The sequence below is a fragment of the Vigna unguiculata genome, chromosome 9, assembly GCF_037176805.1.
Source record: "Vigna unguiculata cultivar grain cowpea cultivar isolate G323 ecotype 2 chromosome 9, ASM3717680v1, whole genome shotgun sequence".
Classification (NCBI taxonomy): domain Eukaryota; kingdom Viridiplantae; phylum Streptophyta; class Magnoliopsida; order Fabales; family Fabaceae; genus Vigna; species Vigna unguiculata.
Genome location: NC_140800.1, coordinates 3,582,855 through 3,607,439, shown reverse-complemented (window position 1 = coordinate 3,607,439; position 24,585 = coordinate 3,582,855). Strand labels below are relative to the sequence as shown.

At 34.4% G+C, this 24,585-nt stretch overlaps 1 protein-coding gene and 1 pseudogene across 1 annotated transcript; both read right to left on the bottom strand.

Annotated features, from left to right (window-relative positions):
• Nucleotides 1-7,972: 7,972 nt before the first annotated feature.
• On the bottom strand, nt 7,973-10,769 carry LOC114162229 (putative polygalacturonase). The gene is made up of 5 exons (XM_028046048.2): nt 10,173-10,769; nt 9,614-9,734; nt 9,069-9,317; nt 8,820-8,973; nt 7,973-8,704 (listed from the first exon to the last, which is right to left on the bottom strand). Exons 1-5 carry the CDS (start codon nt 10,581-10,583, stop codon nt 8,179-8,181), a joined length of 1,461 nt encoding a protein of 486 aa, XP_027901849.2. The 5' UTR covers nt 10,584-10,769; the 3' UTR covers nt 7,973-8,178.
• A 10,939-nt stretch (nt 10,770-21,708) lies between these two features.
• On the bottom strand, nt 21,709-22,435 carry LOC146883460 (uncharacterized; annotated as a pseudogene).
• Nucleotides 22,436-24,585: the final 2,150 nt, after the last annotated feature.

Below are 24,585 nucleotides of genomic sequence, written 5' to 3'. Positions count from 1 at the left end.
GCGAGCGAGCATCTCGCCCAGGCGAGAGGGGTCTCGCCTAAGCGAGATCCCGCGGTGCTTCTGGATGCTCTTTTCGAGCCCTCGCCTAGGCGAAGGGGACTCGCCTGAGCGAGACCCTTCAGCCTGAGCGAGGGGTTGGGCGAGACAGTGTTGTGTTTGGTTGTTTGATTGTTCTTGGATGCTTGGTAATTGTTTGGGTATGATTGCTATGATGAAGTAAGAGTGTCGAACCTACGAGGAACGGATTCAGTTAAAATAATTAATTATCTCGATCAGCATATATATACAAAGATTTTAATTTGATTTGACATTAACTATTGCATAAAATTAATACAGTAAAAGCGAAAAAGTTTAGAAAAATACAGTCAAAGAAACTGGGATTGAATTTCATCTATCTCCCTTGTCTGTAATCTGGATGAATATAATATATAACATCTGAAAATACCAATATTGATGCAAACTCAAAAATCATTTATACCGATCCCTCGCGTATAAAATTTATAAGATTAGTTCCCTGAATATTGATTCCTCACATATTCAACAAACTATCCAGCATTACGGCCAAGTGTTAAAAGCAATTGACATATTGAGATCTATTCCTAGCATCACAGTATATCAAATATCATTGTTCAAATCAGATTTTCAGAAATACTTTCCAGACAGATCTAAAAACTAAAATCAAAACATCTATTGATCAGATAGAAGTAAGCATTAAGAGCAGAACAATAATACCAATATTGAGTAAAACAAAAATGCTATATATAAACATCACCAGATTACATCCAAGTTTGAGTAGACTACATTCAATCCCAAAGGAGAAGATTAGCCACTCATGGCAGCCATCAAATCCTAAGAACTAAGAAGAAGAAGAAGAAATAAGATCTGTGTGATGCTCCTGGTAGCAGCTCTGCAGCACAGATGCGTTCTTCTCCAAAATTCCAAGCTCCTCTTCACTTTCTGATGCACGGAGAATATATACCCACGAAGGTCTTGCTCAAGCGACGTGAGTCTCGCTTGAGCGAGACAACATTCTTCATCCTAAAGAAAGCTTCTCGCTTGGGCGAGACGTGCTGAAACCAATGTCTCGCTTAGGCGAGCAAGAGTATTTCGAGCTGAAGAAAGGATATCGCTTAGGCGAGATTGGCAGCATCTGAGCTCGCCTGGGCGAGAATGGCGGCAAGAGAGGGTCTCCACTGCACGAACTCTCGCTTAAGCGAGAGTCTGCGTCGCTTAAGCGAGAATGGCTGCAGTGGCTTTAGCTTAGGCGAGAATGCTTTGGTTTGAGCGACGTTGACAACATTCCTTCCCTATTTTCTCTGTTTCTTGCTTTCTCCTTCACTCTTCTTGAGTTCTCTTTAATCTTTCCTGAAAAACACACAAAATATGATCAAATGATTACTTTAAATCAAAACTTGGAAGCATGTGATTGAAACTTAGGTTTAGGGAGAATCAATATGAAATGAACACAAATTTAAAGCATAAGTGCCAGAGTTTATTATGAATCTTTACTGAATTTTGACACTTATCATTAACAATAAACTATATTATTTCACTTTCACATATTTAACTTTAAATTTTAGTCTAAATTCACCAAACTCCTCGGGTCAATAAGAACAGTATTGTTTGGAGAAGTGAAAACAATTTACAGTAAGGAATGAGAAGTAAAAGGAAGAGTTATTTAGAAACAAAACTAAAAGCTTTTGTAAACACTATATTTTCATTGAGAACATTCTACAAGGACTTTTATGTTCTATATTCTAAAGTAAAGGAGGAAAACCAATAATATAAAGAAGGTTCTTCATAACTATTTTGAGAACAAAAAATCTTAATAAATTAAAGTTAATTTATAGAAATTAACAGTAATATATATTAACATTCACTTGACATGTACTTATTTAATTATTATAAAATTTTATTAATTAAACCAAATATTATTATCATTATTATAAAATAATTGTTAATATAAAAAATAGTTTAATATTTAAGTTTCAAATCTCTCATAATTTAAGTATATTTAATTAAATACCTATTATATTTTTTTGGTTATTAATTATTCGAAATTAAGTTTACGTAGTCTAAGTTTTCTTCTAATAATTATGATTATTATTTTATTTCGTAATCTTATTTATTTATTTCCACATGTCAAAAAAATTTGAGATCTAAAACAATATTATAATCAGAACAAAATGATAATAATTTTTATTATTTCAATTAAAAAACATGATAAATAATAATAGTTTAGTCTCGTAACCTATGACGATAACAATTTTATTTTCTTGTATTTACGGATTTAGTTATTCAGTTATTCGTTATTCTCACCTAAGAAAATGAATTTATAGACATTTATTTTTATATTTTAACTTTTTTATTTTTTATTTAATGTGAGATTTAGATTAACACTCGAATTTCAACAAAGTTTATCCGAACATTGTTTGTATACAAATTTCAATTAATAGAAAAATAATTTTGAATTGTATTATAGTTGAGAAGGTGTGATGTGAAACCCTAGAAGATCCAAAAGTAGCAGGTTATCTGCAAATGGACTGAGTCCAGTGCGTGATTGTGTGGAGAGAAAATGCGAAGTGGAGGCAGCATGGAGAAAGTCTTGGTGAAAAATCCAAAGTGAATTTAATTAGGTCAACTTCAAGCAAACCCACAATTGGGTGCCGTCTAATTTGGGTTGGCTTTGGTGTTGGGAGCCACAACCACAACGCAACCAAGTCAAAGGTTGTAGTTTTAATCTACATTGCATTTTGCATCACGTGCCAATTATCATCTGTTGACATTTCACACATGCTACATCTCAAACCCTTCTTTAATCTTATCTTCAAACCTATTCATAACTCTCACTCAACTACTTCCTTCGCTTCGAAGCCACCACAATATATATAATACACTATGAATTTCATGTTTGGAGAAAAAAAAAAAAGTGAATTCAATCATTCTTATTAATAATTTAGAAAAATTTGATGAATTTTAAAATAAAATTAAATATATTTTTCTCTTTCAACTTTTAGTAAAAATTGAAATTAATTTCTTTAGAAAATATTAAACAAATTTAGTCATTTTTTTTAGAAATACGTAGATTTAGTTTTTTAAATCAAATTATTTTTAGGTTTATTTGATTTCAACACACATTTCATTATAGTATTTTAGTTTGTTTATACCATTTGACACCCTCCACGAATACAAAAGCTAACACCAAACATTTAATAAAAAAAACTATAATGTTGTATTATATGCAATTTATTCTATCCTTCATCTTTAGTATAACGTCAATTCAACTTTGGTCTAAATATAATTTTTGATTTAGGTTGAGAAATCATAAACTTTTAGTTTTTTTTTTTATTGATACTAGAGCACATTTTTCTTTTTCCGGTTAGTCAATGGTAATTATTTTTCTGTTGTTATTATTTAGTTGATGGATGATAATTAGTTAGAGTTTTTCTTTTTTTCAACATCTACTGAAAGTCAAACACAAATGTTTTCGATTAACAATAATATGATTTGTTATTTATATAATTCGCATTGTTTTCTATTGATATCAATTAGATAGTGTAGATTAAGGTTATTTATTGATTAATTTTTTTCATGATTTTCTCAATTAACAATGATATATCTGTATTTTGAATGACGTTTATTGTTTTTTTTTTTTTTATATCAATGTGAATGAGACTACTTTCATTTGATAAAAGTGTTTGACTTTTAATTGATATTTTGATAATTATTTTTAGTTGATATTATTAAGATTGTTTACCTACCGATGTATACTTAAACTATTTAAAGGTTAGTGTTTATCAGAGTTTATTTTTTTTATAAAATTAATCAAATATTTTGGTTGAAGTTTAAAGTGATTATATTTTTATTGATATTTGCACTACTAAACTATTAACTTTTCTGCTAATTAGCTTAATTAATATGACAAGTTTCATGATAATTGATTTAAGGTGAATATTAATGATACAATTAACAAGTGTCATAATTTGATTTTATGTACTAGTATTTTTAGAAGAAGTCGACGAAACATAGTTTTTTTAGCTTTTTTTAGGAACACAAACTTCTATTTATCTTCTATTTATGATAAGTATATATGGTCATCTATGCTTTGAAGTATGTTTGGAGAGATGATTTTCAAAAGCTTTTGTTGGAAAGTGATTATTCTTTAGTCTGTCATGATTTCTTGGATCAATAAGTGATCCTTGGAGTCTTAGAGGTAGTTGATGTTGGTGTTTGCATTTCTGTATGCATATGCAATTTAAAGCTTCTCATTTCTCATTAAAGAAATCATTCTTCCAATAATTTACCTCCATGTATTTATTTAATATTTTCTATAATAGATATAGTTTGTCAATATTGTACTAAGTATAAATTTTATCTTGGGTTTTGAGTGGTTCACCATGTTTTGTATTATTTTATTTTTAATAAATTTTCATATGATAATAAATGATTGATGACTTTGAGGTGGCAGTGATTTCAAAATTCATAGGAATACATAACATGACCTTGTTAACTTTTCCACGTTAACTTTTCCATTTGGTGTGATAAATAAAACCAAATAAAAAAAAATCATGTTTTATATAAATTAAAATAAAAATTTAAACCTTAACATATTTGAACTTTTTGAATTTTTTTTATCAAATATAAAATTATTGTTTGTGTTTTAGACATGATTTGATCATGACTAATATTTCTTAACAATTTTTAAAGGAAAAAAATTGTTTCACACCAAGTAATAACCTTTTGACAACTCATATGTAAGGATAAAATATTATGTAAAAGTAAACTTTAGTATTTGTAAAAAAAAATATAGTGTAATGTGTAACATCCCTAAGGAATATTACTGATATTAAATAAATAAAATTTGAATTAAAATAAATACAACATTGAATATAAACTATTTCACAAAAATGCGGGAAAATTAAAAGCCATAACTGGTACCATACATAATCCGAATGTACAATATCGTTATATATAAATGTTATTAAAGTTCAACATAAAAATATTTACATCAAAATCAAAACAATAAAGTTTCTTTCAAAATCCCAAGTAGCCCATGCTCTCCTTCTCTAAGCATCTCCTGACTCACCTGTCAAATCATCTGTTCCCGGATAACAAATTATCCGATCATCGCCATACACACACAGATAGAGTGAGCTATTAAGTACAAATCTCATAAATTTTTAAATCACCCGACCATGACCTCATAGTCCTTCATGAGTCATATGCATGAACTAGGTCTTGGGACTTCTCTGTGCTCTCACGAAACTAACTCATTCGTGGTCCAACCCTATGAGCCTATCCCGCTCATAGTCCTTCCCTACAGACTCCTCGCATGTAGTGAAAACATCCAAGCCTCATAACTTGGACCCTGGCACGCACGCAATCACCATACTATGGACTCCTCGCCCAATAGTAGCTGACGAGAACATCACAATTCCTTGCCCATCGTGCGCCCGACACATGCAATCATCATACTAAGGACTCCTCGCCCATTAGTAGCCGATGGGAACTCAACCAGTTCCATGCCCATCATGTGTCCAATCACCAAGCACACCCCAGACCCCTATTGGACTTAGTCCTTCAAGCTCAAACACCACACCACATGCATATACAACCTATACTTAGGATAAAACAGCCAAATCATCACACACAAAGCACACACCAACATGGAATTTCTCATAAATTCGCTTAAGCTAGGGACTCTCGCCCAAGCTAAGCCCTCAGCCTCGCTTAGGCTAGCTCACCTCGCTTGAGCGAGCTTAAAATAGCAACATCAACACATCATCTCGCTTAGGCGAGATCCTCTCACCTGGGCGAGTCACACCTTCGCCCAAACAACACACAAACCTTGCCTAGACGAGTATTCGACAAAACCAACATGAATACACTTCGAGAACTCGCTTAGGCGAGAGTGTCCATCGCTTAAAACTCAAAACGTCTCACCTGGGCGAGATATCGCGCTCAAATATTCCAGAATTACTCGTGCCCTCGCCTAGGCGAGCCAATCTCGCCTAAGCAAGACTGTATTTTGCTCAAACCCAACCCTGGTCGCCTGAGCGAGTTACTCGAGTATGAACGCTGAATGGACTCCTGCCACTCTCGCCTAGGCGAGAAGGAGTCGCTTGGGCGAAAATCACAGAGTTTCGCCACTGTTCCATCACGAAAACAACCCACACCATACTCCAAAACCCAATAGGTACTATACCAAGCATCCCAAATCAACCATCCACATATTAGTGTACATATTTGCATCCGGTGGGACTACCAATACACAACATTTGTCCAATTTTAACCATGCAATTCCCAAAACCCTCACTCTAATCATAAGGATACATAACATGTTTTTACACACAATCTCAATCAACCAAATTACAAATTACAACACACGACACACAAATTTCTGATTTCACAGTATATTCTTTATATCAGTGGAGACCCAATATAGTTTCAAAAACCAGTTTAAGACCATAATCACGTGAAAAGTGCGTAAGCCCCTCCCAACTATACAATTGATAGGACTTTCAAGCCATAATTTCAAAATACCCCAATCACTAACCCAAAACCCTTCTTTTCCCTTAAAATGACCTTTTATATGTTTTTAATTTCTTATTCATTGTGCACTAAGGTTTTTATTTTTACCTTTGCCCTTTCAACTCCACTCTAAGCTAGAATTAGCAAAAATAAAGCCTTCTTTATGCCCAACAGGGTTTCAACCCATGACCTTCCACTCACAATGCTATAGCACAACCACTATGCCAATTCACATTTGGTGATATACACAAATCAACATAAGTTTACAATACCAATCACATACTCATACATATCTTTAAAATCAATAATAAAACAACAACACATACATAGAATTCGAACCCAAGTCCTCTCACACAATCAAAGTACTCTCAACCACTTGAACTAGTACTTTTTTATATCACCCTAAACAATAATTAATGTCATAACGGCGCTTTCTACCCGCATTTATTAATTAATTAAATATTTAATTAATTAATTTTCACGGGTCTTACATAATGTAAAATATGTCTAATTTGATAAAATGAGAGAGTATATACCTAACCCATTAGAGATTACCAGTTTTATATTATTTGTATACAGTACTCATCTGATTTTATATAGTTTTCATGATGGCTTCTTGAATTTGGTAGGTATGTAGTTAAAGATAGACAAGTAATGCTTCATAAAGTAGTTAAGAGATTTGGGTAAGAAAAAACATGTAGTCAAAGACATTTATAATTTACAAGATCTGAAACTAAAATTAATATCACGTTTAAAGAACGTGAACAAAATACAGTAAGAAAAACTACTTAGCTATTGTATTATATACTATCCATAAGCACTTATAGAAAATGAATAAAAATGAAATATTTTCTTTTTACAAACTAAATTGTTTTAGGTAAGTCATTATAATTTATAAACAAACATAATATATGGAACACAATTGATGTTAGGTATAATAATATGAAAACATTTATTGAAATAAACAACATTTATTTAGAGGTGAAATGGAGACTCGTGGGAGGAAAAAACTATGGAGGTATGCAAATAAGGTGGGGTTTGTTTCATGAAATTCTTCAAGAGTAGCTAATCATTGTATAAGAAGATACATGGAGTGTATTTAGAAACTATGAGGTGCAAGAAGGAAAATCCTTTTAAGCATTGGCTTGTAAGGGCCCAAACAGCTGAATTCTTATCTTTATGTGCTCATTCAAAGTTAAAAATAAAAATAGCATGCTAATTATGGTTTCTTTATTCAGAATCATAAGGAAAAAATCATATAATTTTGCCAATAATTGATATATAATGGTTTACTTTAAAACTGTTTACCGATAAAACACTTTTAAACTATCGATTATGATTATAATCTGACTCAAAAAGTTATGATTTAACTATCCATCTAATTTCCACGACTTCTGGAAGGTATAATCACTTGCATTTCATAGAAAATTATCCTCAGAAATGATTTTGTAATTCTGGAAAATTTATATAAGCATCTGAAAAATTTCCTATATACAACTCATCATCTAAGAAAAGTAACTAACAATCTTGGTCATCCATGACCAAGATAACTTCCTCTCATGCTTTCATTGAGCACACCCTTTATATACACACACGCACGCACATCAGAGGTAACACATTCATTGAGTTTGGAACACAGACATCACCTCAAATTTCATAATCTATGTCTGTGACATTCTGTGAAGCAGCATGCTTAACAAGCTGCCCTTGCTCATCGTACTGATCAAAGCTGTCGCATGGAGCAGGAGAGATGGTCCCTATTACCTGACCTTGGACAAAGGCACACTGAAAGATATGCTTCTTCTTGTAGGTTGTTCCAACCTTCATGTCCTGGAATGTCACATTTCTTATCGGAATCTGTTCGCTGCCTTGAATTCGAACCGGCACACGAACTCCTTGGCCACGGATATTGATGAACCTTATGTCTCTCAGTATTGGAAGTGCTTTTGGATCGTATCCAGCACCAGGGTGTTCATTGTAATCTGTCTTTATCACAATTCCGACACGCACGTTTTTGAAAACTAGGTTCCTGTAAGTTATTTGGCGCACGTAGCCACCTCTTCCTGGTGCTGTCTTGATTCTCATCGCGCGTCTTGATTCCCATACCAGAATGTTCTCCACCAGCACGTTCGATACCCCACCAGACATCTCACTTCCTATTGAGATCCCAGCACTGTTGCATTTCACACAGAAATTTTCCAAAGTATTTAAATATCAAACACCATGAGATGCTCAATGACATATGATTTGTTTCGTATTTGTTGGCATGAGTGAGGAATTGACTTTACCTGACATTAGATTGAACAACGAGGTTTCGAATCACTATATTCTTGGAAGGCCTTCCATAAGTAATTCCATATTGATCCCATCCACTTTTTATTGCAATTGCATCATCCCCCACACTTATGTAACAGTCCTCTATCAGCATATCCTCACAAGAATCTGTTCATATCATAGAAACTGAGACCTGTGAATAACCGGTACATCATTTTAAGATATGAAATATGTTGCAGCTTTTAGGAGAAGACACTTCTTACCAGGATCTATGCCATCAGTATTTGGAGCGTGATATACTGGAGCCAATATAGTAACATTTTTCACTGTAACATTTTTGCAGTCATAGGGATGAAGTGTCCAAAAAGGAGAGTCACGCAAAGTAATGTTTGAGATCACAATGTCACTAGACCATAATATCTGAACAAGTGGCCCCCTAGTGTGGTTCAGAAGCTTTTGGCGATATTTTGTCCACCATGTTTGTCCCTGTCCATTTATGGTACCGTTATGCCCTGCAAACAAGAGAAACATAGAGAGCAAGTATTGCACAAACAGAAGTACAAGAGATCAGTGCTGTGGCAGAAAATTTGGCATCACAAAAGCAGAAGTTATAAAATACATGCTCAATTAGCTAAAACCTTCGAACTATTTGGTATCACAAAAAGTTGGACAATATTATTTTCTTTGAGACTCTAACATCAATGGACAAATTTCCTTCTCCTTAACATATATATAACAATTTGGTTATATTTTGATACTATGTATAAGTCTTGTCCTCAAGAAAAGATGATGACTTTTTGATCCTGACCTGTTATGACAACATCTCTAAGATTTTGGCCGTGGATCAAACTGGTATATCGAGGACCAGGATGCTCCCTTCCATACCCATACGAAGGCAATGCAGGCATCAGTGGCCAATACTTTTCGTCCTGTTAATCATCACACAGGATCACAAATACAAAAGTAAGTAAAAAGTTTTAATTTAATGAAGTGAGTAAGGAACAGTAGGAATGAAAAGGTCAATGAAAAACTGCAGCAGAATGCATATCATATGACGAGTATATGTGGCTAAACTACCTTAGTCATAGTAACAGCTTCTATAGTAAAATTACAATTGTATACTCACTTTCATTTCTATTTCATTTTCAGCTTACTTTTTTCCCATCTCGCTTCCTTTCTGACAAAATAGGTGGACATTTACGACAGTTCTTCTCTTTTTCAGACACTATCTCTTTCCATCAATTTAAAGTATAACTTACCTTCATGTCTGACCAGTACAAACCATTTCAGTGTTGTTACCATCGTATCAAGGTTATACTATTACTATTGAATTGAGATTGGAAAGAAAAAGATCAGAAAAGCCCCACCTGAATTGCAAGTATAACAGCATCAGGAGCAAGAAAAAGAGTCATGTGACTGGTGAGGTTGAAGGGTGCTGTGAGCCAACGTCCAGGTGGCACAGTGAGTTGGCCGCCACCCTTATCCGCCAACTTGGAAATGGCCCTAACACCTCTCTCAAACGCCTCAGTGTTGAGAGTAACGCCGTCACCGACCCCACCAAACTCGGTCAAACAGAAAACCACCGGCCGCAGCTTCGGCGGCGGTAGCACCGGAACACCACCCAGCACGAGAAACCCGCTGATGGTGTTCCTCTGCCAGACGAAAAGCGAGGCCAGCGCCGCCACCCAGAGGAACGCGAAGAGGGTCTTGTGAGAAGCGAAAGGTGGCGTTTTGGGGTTGAGGAGGAACCAGCCGAGTACCCCTGAATTCTCCACCATTGTTGGCAACTGGTTACGTTACGTGGGTTGCTTCGAAAACTGTCGAGGGCTTTGAATAAGGAAGTGGGGTTGCGATGCTTACGTGGGTTGGTTTTTGAGGGAAGTTTGTAGTAGTAGTAGTCAGAATTGGGTGATGATAGATGAAGTGCATTCAAAGCCAAGTACTGCACACTGATAGAACGATTGCAACTGAAACTGAAAGATATGTTTCTTAGGACAATGATACAACAATTGCAATTTTCTGGTTCAGGATTTGAAAGTTATCGTTGTCAAACAATTAGGATAATACGTACGTTTACATCAAATTAAAACATGATGCTTAGCAATTAATAATGATATTATAGTATTGATTATTTATTCAGCTAAAATATTAATGACGATTATCTTATTCTTAATAGAAAATGTTGTTACATTTTAATGACGATAGTATCAGTATTTATTATAATATTAATTGATGACTAGGTTTAACACTTTATATATATATATATATATATCAATTAGTTATCACATTAACAATTGGTTAAAACTGATCATTTTTCTTTTATAAACAATTGTTTAATTTTGAAAAATTCAAAATTTAAACGACGATTGGCAAATATTTATGTTAAGTAACTGTTATGAAATTCTACCGTAAATAAATTATATATTAAGTGAAAAAAAAAATTACAATGAGAATGAGAAAGAAGTTAGATCAAAATCTACGATCCTTTCTAATCTAGATCAACGTATTTATACATGATACATATCCAAATGTTTAAAATGCTTTAAAATATTTTTCCAAGTATCTAATATATAAGAAATATTTATTATATTTTAACAATTTTAATATATATGATTTTAATTTAAATTTATACATAATAATTAAATATTTATTGTATTTTTAAAAATTATTGTATATTTTTCAATATACATATTAAATATTATATCTTATTATTTTTAAAATAAACGTATTAACATATTAAATATGTATCACATTCGACATATATATATTCATATATATGTAAATCTAAATATTAGTTATTTATTAATAAATTAATATATATATATATATATATATATATATATATATATATATATATATATATATATATATATATATATATATATATATATATATAAACCATTATCTTCTCCATTATCGAGGTAGAGGATGTTGGAGAAGTTCGTCCAACGGATTTTCATGCAGGTTAGTTCACCAAATTCGTGAATATCCTGTTGATAAGAAATGCAGTTTATTTTATTTAGAAAGTCAAATTCGAGTTTTACATGATGGAATCGTTGGAACAACTTATATAAATACGTTGATATATACTGAATATAAAGTTTTAAATAAAAGAGTTTTCTTGCAACATGTTATACAGAAGACACTTGTTGACATTATAAGAAAACTTCGATGTTATAATGGTGAAAGTGACAAAGCAACTTGGTTTTCTTAGAGAGCAATTTGTTTGCGTCATGTGATCGAGACCGATTAATATTATTAGATGCATTTTTACAATTAAACACTTCTTTTGAAGATTCAATTCTTGTAAGCTGACTTTAATTTAGCACATAAAATATATTTACTATTTAAAAATTAATAACTAATATAGAATAAATTACACTTGAACTTTATAGTACATCTCTATTGTAATCCACATGTATAATTATTTAGGACATTTACACTAAGTATTCCTAAGTTGTAAAAAACATCCAAGTCTTTGTGAAAAAAATATGTTTATGACATAGATGTGATTGTTAATGAGTTTTTTTTCTTCTAAAAATGTTTTCATCTACTTTGTTAACGTAACATATGGTGGAAAGAAAAAGAAAATAATTGCAACTACTTAATAAGGCTTTCTTTATTTTCCGTCTTTCTATCTTCAATTTTGGATGCTGAGTGAAAATTTCATGTTTTTAATTGTGTTAGAAGTGTTTAATGAAATGCCACGATTAAGAGTAATGTCTTCTTTCATTGTCAATGTGAGAAAAATTAGTAAAATAAATATAATATTGTCATGGAAGGCTACTAAAATTTAAATATAGTGAAACAAAAAACAAAAATTTAAATAATCTCTTTTTTATTTGGAGTTTCATCATTAATGATTAATTTGAGTGATGTGAAAAAGATAATTGAGAATGAGTATTGAAGATAAACATAAAAAAGTTGAACTTGCTGAAACGAATACAAGCTTGAAAGTGATGGATATAATTGCTAGTGATTGAAAAACATATATATCATTTCACAATTTTAATTGTAATAATTGTTGTTTAAATTTTATTTCCTGCAATTGTATTTTTGTGGGAAGTCAATTGTACAATTCTTATTTTAATTGCACTTGTTATTATTTAACAGACTTACTTATACTTTTTAAATTAAAATACTTAATTTCAACTTGCTTACCTTTTCAAAAATTCAATCAAGTCCTTTTATATTTTAAAAGTGAATCGATTATGCGATTCTTGTAAAATTAAATGTAATCGGTATCGAGAGGTTTTGTACGTGGTTTATTATTAAATATGTAGAAGTCGATGTTATCATTATTAAGAAATAAATTTTCTTCCTCTCAATTTAAATAAAAAATTAGAGTTTCTGAGTACATTTGGGCAACCTGTCTATTACCACCAGAATTACAGTGAACCAATTATAACAGGGCAATCCTATGATAAAATCCATAGCCAAATCTTCCTATATTTGGTTGGAGTAATCCAACAGGTAAAGCAAATTATGATTTTGATTGTTGACAAACGAGGTATTCCTGGACAAATTTCTGGATATCATGTTGCATACCCTCCCAAAAAAATTGTGAAGCAATTATGGATAATGTTCTAGCAATTCCAGAATGTCCCTCGATCAAGATGAATGAAATTCTGTCAAAATTTACTTAACTATGTCATACTCTGCAAGAATAACTAGCCTTCCTTTCCAAATGAGCGAGTCATCCTTCACATAATAATTAGGATGTGGCTTCTTGTTTTACACACATAAGTCCATGATGTTTTTCTTATGTGAATCTTCCCGTAATGCCTTCCTCAGGATTGAAATGATATTTACTTTCGGCTTAAACCATGCCATAAAAAATGATCTAGTTAATGAATCAACAACAATGTTTTCTTTTCCAGGCTTGTATTCGATGGAGAAATCATAGCCTAACATGCAACCACTTCTGCTGTTCAGGATTTTATGATTTATTTTGTAAGAGACTTTAAGCTTCTCTGATATGTTTTAATAACAAACCTATATCCCAACAAATAATTTTTGAATTTTGCCACAATTTCAATAATGGCATAAAATTCCCTTATATATATATGTTGACTGCTTCTGCATTCTTGGGGAAAGTTGCTTGGAAAAGAATGTTAACACTGATATGTAAATAACGCATATAACAAATGACTTACTTATTATTGATGTGCGGCAAGTTTAAATAAACACAGAATCAGAAATGCAAGAATCCACTTAGCGTAAACATAGGCTAGTGGTGACAAAACAACAGAAACAGAGGAAAAATCCCTAAAGACTGGGACATCTTGGTAACCACCAAGATATTATTCTAAAACAGAAAATAATAACGTCTTCACTTCCTCCCTTAAACTAAATGCTATGAAGTGAGGCAATTAGTTTATATCAGTCATATCACACACTCCTAGTAGCTTCCGAAGCTTCTCAAAAACATCAACCTTCAATGGTTTGGTCATAATATCTGTCACCTATTCTTGATTTTTGCAATGAACTAATTCAATTGTGCCTTCCTTTGTAAGATTTCTTTAGAAAATGAAACCTAACATCAATATGTTTATTTCGGCCGTGCATGATAGGATTTTTAGACAATTTGATGGTTGAGTTATTATCACACATGATAGTTGTGCAGTCTTTATAGTCATGTCCCAACTCCTTTAGAATTCTCTTAATCCATACTCCTTGACAAATTCTGCCTCTATGGTGGATAAAGTTACAATTGGTTGTTTCTTTGAGCACCATGAGACAACACTTGAATTCATTAAAAACACATAACCAGATGTGCTTTTTCTATCTTCTATATCTCCTGCATAGTCACTGTCTGTGAATCCCACCAACTTACCATCTCCTGTTGTCTTATAATAAATTCCATAATTATAGTACCTTTTAGATATCGTAGGGCTCTTTTAGCTGCTTGGAGATGAATGTCCAATGGTTTTGCCATATATCTGCTTATAAGGCAAGTGATAAACATCATGTCAGGTCTTATGGTGGTGAGATACATCAGACTTCCAACCAGCTGCTTAAAATAAGTTTCATCAACAGTATTTCTGTTTTCATTTTTGCTCAATCTGCAATCAGGAACTATTGGGTTGCATACTGCATTGCTATATAGCATCCCAAACCTCCTTAATACTTCCAATGCATACTTTCTTTAACATATATAAATGCCACATGGCCTTTGCAACACTTCAATTCAAAGGAAAAATCTCATCTTCCCCAAATCAGACATATCAAATTCTCTTAACATGGAATTTTTGAATTCAGATATCATAATGGCATAATTGCCAGTGGAAATTAAATCATCAACATAGATACTTACAATGATAATTTTTTCGTCTTGATTTTTCTTGGTGAATAGAGTTTGCTCACTATCACATCGTTGAAATCCTTCAGCAATGAAATGAGCTTCAATTCGACTAAACCAAGCGCGTGGAGCTTGCTTTAACCCATACAAGGCTTTGTGCAACTTGTAGACCAAGTGCTCACTACCCTTCTTTTCATATCCTCTTGGTTGCTCTACATAGACATCCTCATTTAATTCACCATGTAGGAAGGCCGATTTAACATCTAGTTGAAAAATTTGCCAATTTTGATGAGCAGCTAGAGCAATAATCATCCGCATTGTATCCATTCTTGCAACTGGTGCATAAACCTCTGTGAAGTCAACTCCATGCTTTTGAGAATACCCTTTGGCTACCAATCTAGCCTTATACTTGTCAATCTATCCATGCTCATTATATTTGGTTTTGTAAACCCATTTCACTCTAATCTTTTTAACTCCAATAAGTAGTTCGGTAAGTGTCCATGTATTATTTTTGGTGATGGAATTGATTTCGTCATTCATAGCCAATCTCCAGTTGAAAATCTTTACAACATCTTCAAAACACACGGGATCACTTGACACCATTAGTGCCTTGTGGATCTCATCCTCTGATAACCCTCACCACTAACATAATCATCCATCCATGTAGGCGGTTGTTTGTCTCTTTGCCTCTATCTGTTTGGAGATTGCTGAAACACTCCATCTTCACTTCCACCAGATTCATCATCTTCTGCTACTTTTTCATCATCATTCTCGGGCTCACTGTTATTCCATTCCAAATCGGGTACTGCTTATGTCTCAGTCCAGTCCCATTGCTTGTCTTCTTCAAATATCACATCTCTGCTGATAATAAATCTTTTAACAATTGGATCAAACAACCTATATCCTTTTGATTCTTCACTAACTCCCAACAACACACGAGTGGTGCTTTTGTTGTCGAGTTTAATTCTCCGCACGTTAGGAACATGTGCATGTGCCATGCATCCAAAGACTATGAAATAACTAACTAAAGGTTTCATGTAAGACCCGTGAAATTTAATTAATTAAATAAATAATTAGTTAATAAATGCGGGTCGTGGAAGCCTTTATGGCATTTAATAATGGTTGATGTAAGGTGGAAAAGTGCTAGCTCATGTGGTTGAGAGTACTTTGATTGTATAAGAGGACTTGGGTTCGAGTCTTATGTATGCTATTTATGTGTTATTTAATTATTATTGTTTTAATAATATGAATGTGTGTGTTAAGTAAGAATATAATATTTGAGTTATGTTAATTGGCAAGAAACATGAATCGACTTGATGGTTTAGCATTGACTTAATATTTGCAAGGTTGGGGGTTCAAACCTTGGTGAGATCTAAATTAAGTTTTCTTTTTGCTAAACTTGATTTTTGGCAAAGAAGAGAGGAGGTAGAACACCAGCAACCACGTTAAGGCATTCAAAGGGGCTGAAAAACAATCCCATAATGGTCTTGAATGACACTTATCACAAGCAATTTCGTAGGCTAATTGTGAGAGAGAGAGGAGGGTTTTGGAGTTTGCACAATTGGGGCATTGAGGGCTGTACGAATTCAGAGAGAAACAATGAGTAGAGAGTGGGATTGAAGGGCTGGACAGCGGGAGAGCTTGAGGAGTTGTTGGAATTCAATGAAAGAACGCAAGCGTGTCATTTTAAGCGAAGGAATTCCAGGTTAGGGGAGTTTTTCTCGATGTTTTGTATGATGAATTATATGCCTTGTGAGAAATTTGATGAATGGAATGCAACTGTCTCTGCGTTTCTTTAAAATTCATCGCGTTCTGGAAATTTTAGAAACCGCCTGGCGGCATCGTGAAAGCCCGCCAGGCAACACATACACCAGAACATCAAATACTGGTTTTTCTTTCTGTGAACCGCCTGGCGGCTGAAGATGACCCGCCAGGCGACATAAACTGCGTGCCCAGATTCTTTTGGTTTTGGTGTTTTATTGTCGTGATGATGTGTGGATTGAAGTTTATTGCACGTATATTATTATTACCCTGAATTACGATCGAAAATTATGAATTTGGCGGAAATTGTATGACCTTGAAGTTGGAATCGGGGGTTAGGGTTTATGATGGAATCAGTGATAGATAAACATGAATTTTGTCAATGATGGTAGGTTGGTTTTGCAGAATTGATGCTACTGTGGGTGATATATGAATTCTGAATGATACTTTGATGGAAAAATATGTCTGTACGAGGGGGAAAACTGGGATTGGAAGGTTTGGGGTGTGGTTCAGTGCGGGAAAAACCTGGGAAGTTTCCAGAAGTGTATGCACTGCCTGGCGGCGCATGAACTGCCGCCAGGCGGCCTGCCAGTTAGTGGATTTATGTATTTTTGTTTGGGCTCTGTGTCCTTGGGTACTTAATGGACAAACTATATGTGTAAGATTCAAAAATTTAACAGGTAAGGATAATTTGACTTAAATAAGACTAAGGGAGACTGAATTAAATGAAAGTGGGTGGTGTGATATAGATAGCAGTGATCTTTGAACATTTGGGTGTATGTGGTAAGTTAGATTCAGAAGGTATGTTAATATGGTAGAAAGGGTGAGATAGATTTATATGAAATGGTATGCTAATAAATGAGAAGAGTGCCAAGTGCAATTCAGTTTATTAACATGTAGGGATATATGAAGATTATGTTTATGGGATGTTGTAGTTAATTTGCTACATTGTTTGTGTGATTTTGGAGAAGTGTGTGCAACATTGGTAATTACAATTTACTTGATTAAAAAGGTGTGTATGATATTCTAGAAATAGAACTATGCTTGGTGTGTCCAAATTGTTTTATAAGTTGTGTGTGGTATGATTTAAGATCCATTGGGATATGTTTTAAGTGCCAAAGTCAGTAGCATTGCGCTACTGGTATGGCGCTTGGCGGCGAGAGCGAGCCGCCAAGCGGACGGAATACAAATCAGTGGCAGTGGCCACTGTTGACGCATGGCGCCTGGCGGTAGGGGTAGTTCCGCCAGGCGGTATGGTATAGCAGAGGTCCTGAAGGTGCAGTGGCGCCTGGCGGTGCAGGTAGGTGCGTTAGGCGGTGGCGGCAAGGTGGAGTCCGCCCGGCGGTGACGATGCAGTGATGATGCTGCAGGCGCGTGGCGCCTGGTGGTGTGTGATGCCCATCAGGTGGTCTGAACCTGGTGTGTGCCTGGCGACGTGGGATGCGCGCCAAACGGTTTTGGTTCAGTGATGGTGCGTGAGGAAAGGTTCTACACAGCTTTAGGGGATGTTCATGATGCGATGCTTTGGCTAGGGGCCCAGTTACGAGTGTAATCTTGTATTGGGGTAACATGTGACCACTCTAGGTTGTAGCCCGGTGGTTTAGGAAGTCCAGTGGAGTGTGCGAGTTGTGGCTCGTACAGAGAGGTTCGGGTGATTGCCCTCTTCAGAGTGATTCTGATAGAGCTTTGGTAGTCTGGAACAGCTACAAACTTCATGTTTGTTTCGGGGAACTCCACTTGGTGTCACAGTGAGATGGTGTGGCAATGTTATTCCCACGTGTGGACTATCAGGTGGTGGCCTATAGTCGGAGGGGCGAGTAGACACTCGTGCAACAAAGATCGATCATCGTTCTCACCTAAAGGGTATAGAAATGATAGACGTATAAAGAAAGTATTGGAAGTGGAGAAGTAAGGAACAAGGGAGAAGAATACTAACTCGGGGTTTTAAGGTTGCGATGTTGTATTTAATATTTTATGTGTTTGGTTTTATTTAAATGAGCTCACCCTATCTGTGTGTGTGTGGCGATGATCATGTAACTTGTTACATGGGAGCAGATGATAATGCAGGTGAGCAGGCAGGTACGTAGAGACAGAGTGGGGATCTTCCAGCGATTTTGTTATCACCAGTTTTCATGTTGGACCATGGTTTTTCTTTGTAATAATTGTACAAACAATCTTAATCGTATTACGCATTTTACGACTATTTTTATTTATGTTAGCGCGTTGAACATCGATACTTAAATTTTTTTTCCCGCATGTTTTGGGAAATCGCGCTTAATAAATGAGGCTGTGACATATTTATTTTAAAAAGTAATTTCCGGCTAGGACGTTACATTTCACACCACTCCATGCTTTCTCAACTGTAACATCTTTCACAACCAGCGTAGGACACCTGTTTAAAAGATAAATAGTCTAGTTTACTGCCTCTGGCCAGAAAGACTTAGGAATGCTTTTACCTGATAACATGGACCGAACCATATTCATCATTGTTCTATTCTTCCTTTCAGCAACAACATTTTGTTGTGGAGTGAAGGCAGTAGTTAATTGCCTCTTTATCCTATGCTCTTTGCAGAATTCATTGAATTCATTTGAATTGATATTTCGGCCTCCTTTTCAACCATAATCTTGAAGCATTTGAAAGAGTGCAATGTTTCTGATTTTTCTACCAAAAAATACACCCATGCTTTTCTATTGTAATCATCAATAAATAGTAGAATATACCTTTTGTTGCTATTAGATATGGGAGTGATGGGACCACATATGTCTGCATGAATAAATTCCAGCTTCTGAGTTGCTCTCCAATTACTCTGCTTGGGAATACGATCGCAATATTGCTTCCCTTTGATACAATCAGTGCAGATTTCAGTTAATAGAGGAAGGTGAGGGAGGCCACTGTTAAGACTTTGGCAAGTGTACCAAGTCGCACAAGTAGTAACCGGTAAGACCAAAATATCGTTTCCCAAGAGACTCGTGTATACTAAATATTTGCTTAATTAGTGACTAATTTAAACTAATGAATGAATTCATAATTTGGGTTTTGTATGTAAGAAAGTAAATCTTTCATAAACAAGGAAAATTGAACTTGGATATTTAAAGACTCTAGAAAATGGTAAAGACTAGAAATGCAATGGATTGATATTGTTGGAGTTAGACTTCACCTACTTCACTCTCATGTATATTAAGCAATAAAACTCTTCTCCATTAATTACTAATGTCAACCCACAAGTCTACTCAAATTCTAATTCCTTAGTTGAATGAGCCTAGGTTTCCTTATTTAGAGTCAATTCCTTGAATCCCTAAATAAACAAATCCGCTTTACAAATTAGGGTTTAAGACAACTAATGGGTCAAGTTCCATTCCTAGATACAAGTTCCATTAGGTATCTTGTTCCAATTCTAGGTTTTAAGAGATATTTTCCAATACCTAATGATCCAAATATCATGCAATGAATAGTCAAAACAAAGCAAGTTTTAAGCACATAAACAAAGATACTAGCAATCAATGGAAGAAGCATTTATATATTCAAATCATTCAAAAATACATGAAAGTTCAGTGGCTACATCTAACCCCAACAAAAATGGGTTTAGCTCTCCATTGTCATGGAGAGCTCAAGCTTACAAAACGGAAATGGAAGAGGAAGGAGATACAAAGAGGAAGAAAGGGTAGTTCCCACTAGCCCTAGCAGCCCTCCAAGTGCTCCAAATTGCGTTGCTCGAGCTCCAAAGTGTCCAAGATGAGTTTCCCCTCGCGAAAGCAGAAGAAAAAGGCCAACTTGCCATATCAGCGAAAACTGGCGCCTGGCGGAAGCCTCTCATCGCCAGGCGCTAGCGAAAAAACAATGGCTAACCTCTGCATCTACCGTCTGGCGGTGTACAGGTGCCGCCAAGCGGTGAGCCACTCTGTCGCCTGGAGCCTTCATTCTGCCGCCAGGTGCTGGCTGCATCTTGCGTCTGGCGCTGGCATTGTGTCGCTTGACACTTCCTGTTGACATTTTCCTTCTTCTCCTTGCTATTTCGGGTCACTCATTAGTCTAGATTGTTGGAACAAAGCTTCCCATCTACAAAAAGGACACAAAAATGGGGATTAGTGGTATATTTAGATGAATGTAACCCAAAATGTATTTATTTACAAAAGTAAAGTAAAATTGAGGATTAAGTGGGTTAAAAGCTTTGGAAGAGATGATTTTGCTAATGAAATATAGCTTGAATAATGGTAAAAATTAACATTATCAGCCACGTACCATGTTCTTACTGAGTAGTGTTCTCAAGCCACTGTAACTCAGATGGCCATATCTTGTTTGCCAAAGATGTGATAAATCTTCGGTGATTATTTGAAAGCATTGATTAACTGACGACAAAGGCAACGAGAAAAACATCCTATTGGCACTCATATTGGTTTGAATGATCAGACCCTTTTCTGGATGAAAAATCTTGCACTTCCGTTCCTTGATTAGAATGGCCAAGCCTTTCTCTTGGAGTTGCCCCATATTTAAGAGGTTGTTTCTCAACTCTGGAATATAATATACTTCAGTGATTATTAGATTTACTCTACCTAACGACAACCTTATGCTCCCTTTTCCCATCACGTTCATCTTTGTGTTGTTGCCCAATTTCACGGAATGACGAAAAGTTTCATCAAGGTCGTGAAATAGAGTTGAATCACCGCACATGTTATTTAAACATCCTGAATCAAGGAACCATGCTTCTTTCCTTTTAAACTCAAATGACTCTTCATATGCCATTAATAGCAGTTTTTCTTCCTCGATAGTCTCGACATGGCTAGCTTCTTTGTTCCGAGGGCATTCATAGCTAAAATGGCCGAGTTGATGGCATTGATAACATTCAACAGTTGCTTTTGTTAAAATAACCACGACCACGACCTCGACCTCTTCTTTGAGCTCTTCATCTTCCTCGGTCGACTCCCTTCAGCAACTTGCAGTGCCTATTCCTCATTATTCTGTCTTTGAAATTTTTGTTCGTGTACCACTAATGAGCTTTGTAGCGCATCAATGGAAAGATCATCGATGTTCTTGGACTCTTCAATAGAACACACAATATAATCAAATTTCTCCCTTAGAGAACGAAGAATTTTTTCAACCACCTTGACATCAAGCATGTTCTCTCCATATGTCCGCATTTTATTGGCCATTATCATAACCCTAGAAAAATACTTTGTCACGGTACCAAATTGCATCTCCAAAACTTCAAATTCTCTGCGGAGAGCTTGAAGATGAGACCTTTTAACCCTTGCATTTCCAACATATTTCTTTTTCATAGCATCCTATATTTCTTTGGAAGTGTTTTTTGCTAGAATGGTGTCTAGAACTGTGCGATCAATTGCTTGAAAGAGGTAATTTTTTACCTCCATATCTTTCAATTTCATCACATCAATCTTCTTCTGTTGGGCTTCGGTATGTGTTATATTGTCTGTTACTGTAACATAACCGGGATCAATCAACTCCCAATACTCCTTAGAGTGTAGAAAGTTCTCCATCAACATGCTCCAATGGTCATAGTGACCGTCAAAGCTAGGAATAGCGGGTTGTACAAAGCTTCCTTCTGAAGTCATGTTGTTTTGCTGTAAACGAAAACTCAAAGATTGCTACTTTGATGTTGATGTATCAGGCCCAATGGAGGCTCTTGATACCGAATTGTTAACACTGATATGTAAATAACGCAGATAACAAATGACTTACTTATTATTGATGTGCAGCACAGTTTAAATAAACACTGAATAAAAAATGCAAGAATCCACTTAGCGTAAACATAGGCTAGTGGTGACAAAATAACAGAAATAGAGGAAAAATTCCTAAAGACTAGGACATCTTGGTAACCACCAAGATATTATTCTAAAACAAAAAATAATAACGTCTTCAAAGAAAGCTATAAGGTATTGTTCTTGACTCAAAACTATACCTATACTTGCCCCGATGCATCAGTTTCTAAGATTAATTCCTTGGAAAAACATATTTCCACACTAAAATTAGCCTAGGAAATTTCTTGTTGCACCTCGATGTTTTCTTCCTGCACCTCCATAGTATTAATGAAATGACTTAGATATTCCTTATTAAAAACTTTGCATCCTCGTGTTTAGGGATGTCAACGAGGTGGGTAGGGTACGAATAGTAATTCCTCCGTACTTTACCCATTGAACAAATATCCACCTCGTACCCGTATCCATATTCGTATGGGTATCCATTTTGCGGGTACTGCATATTTTGCTAATATCCAAGGATATTCATGGATACCCGCAGGTATTTGTAAATTTTTTTTAATATTTAATAAAAAAATTTAACCATAAATTTAAATAAAAATACAATGTATAACCTTTATAAATTTCAAACAAAGTAAAAATAACTCATTTAGATAGTGTTGAATGACGATTTACAAATAAATGAAGATTTTTTAAAACCAATTGATAAAAAATAACCTATTCAAAATCAATGTGTTAATGTTTTAATAATTATTTTTAATTTAAATTAGAGTGTAGCAGGTATGAGTATCACGGGTACGGATACTTTGATACTCGTACCCGTTATCCGTGGGTATCCATTTTCAATATTCATTTCTTATCTGTTACAGGTTTTATGCGCGAATATCCACAAGTAAAGATTTTTTTGACATCTCTACTCGTGTTGTCTTCAAAATTTACATTATAAATTGTACAATCCGTAATGTATTTTAGATTATGAATTGTCTTGTAAATTTGCATTATGAATTGTAAAATCTAAAATATAATTTTGAATTACGAATTCCGTAATCTAAAATGTAGTTTGCATTTCATATTATTTTTCAAATTTGTATAATAAATTGTACAATATAAAATTATAATTTAAACACAAAATAATTATATACCATTAGATTCATCCATGCAGAAAAATATTTTGGCATAGATTATTTTGGTTATAATTGATACCTAATGTAGGTATTTTTTATTTTTTAAATAATTTTGTTTGTTTTGTTCTTCCTACACATACACACCTGCACACAATACCACAGAACTATAACAGAAACAATAACTTATATTTATCACACCCAGAATAAGTGAAAATACTATTGTACAACAATATGCTATCCTTAAACAAATAATTGTACTAAATACTATTGTATTATGTATTTTGGAGAAACTATCTTTAAATACTTAATGAACCTATTTCACCTGTAACTTGTAAGTTCTATAATTTATACTCATTTTCCATACATATAAAGTTACTTAATTTAAAAATCGAGTGCAAGAGAAAAACATAGGGTGGAGGAAAAAATTCCCTCAGCCGAAATACCTTTCTTTGCTCTATCCACGTTAAGCCCAACACTCCACCCAGATCTCGAGGACAAGGTTCAATAATGATATTCGATAGGTTTGACCGATCAATGCAACAACTGTATTATTTCTGCCCTAAAAAGTAATTTTGTTAGAATAGGAATAAGTGTCCGGCAAATTAATGCAAGCAGATTGTGCCCTGTTCTGAACTCGAATTTGCGGGTTAATATCTTAAATAGATACATTAACTTTTAAAATTATTTAACCAACATTTTTTTGTAGAAAATATGAATTTAAAAAATGAAATATTTTGTCTTCAAAAATATACTTTTATTATTATTTTTCGGGTGTAGGGATCAAGCACCTACAATCAACACTTAAATTACCTTTTTTCTCCTCTTGTTTGACGTCCTCCTTAACGAGTTTATACAATTCTTTCTCTTGCCGCTCGGTCGTCC

Coding starts and splice junctions, on each gene's coding strand:
- LOC114162229 (XM_028046048.2), bottom strand. CDS start 10,583: ATGGTGGAGAATTCAGGGGTACTCGGCTGGTTCCTCCTCAACCCCAAA. Junction 8,974..9,068: donor TACTGATGGCATAGATCCTG/GTAAGAAGTGTC, acceptor TGATATGAACAG/ATTCTTGTGAGGATATGCTG. Junction 8,705..8,819: donor GTTGTTCAATCTAATGTCAG/GTAAAGTCAATT, acceptor GAAATGCAACAG/TGCTGGGATCTCAATAGGAA.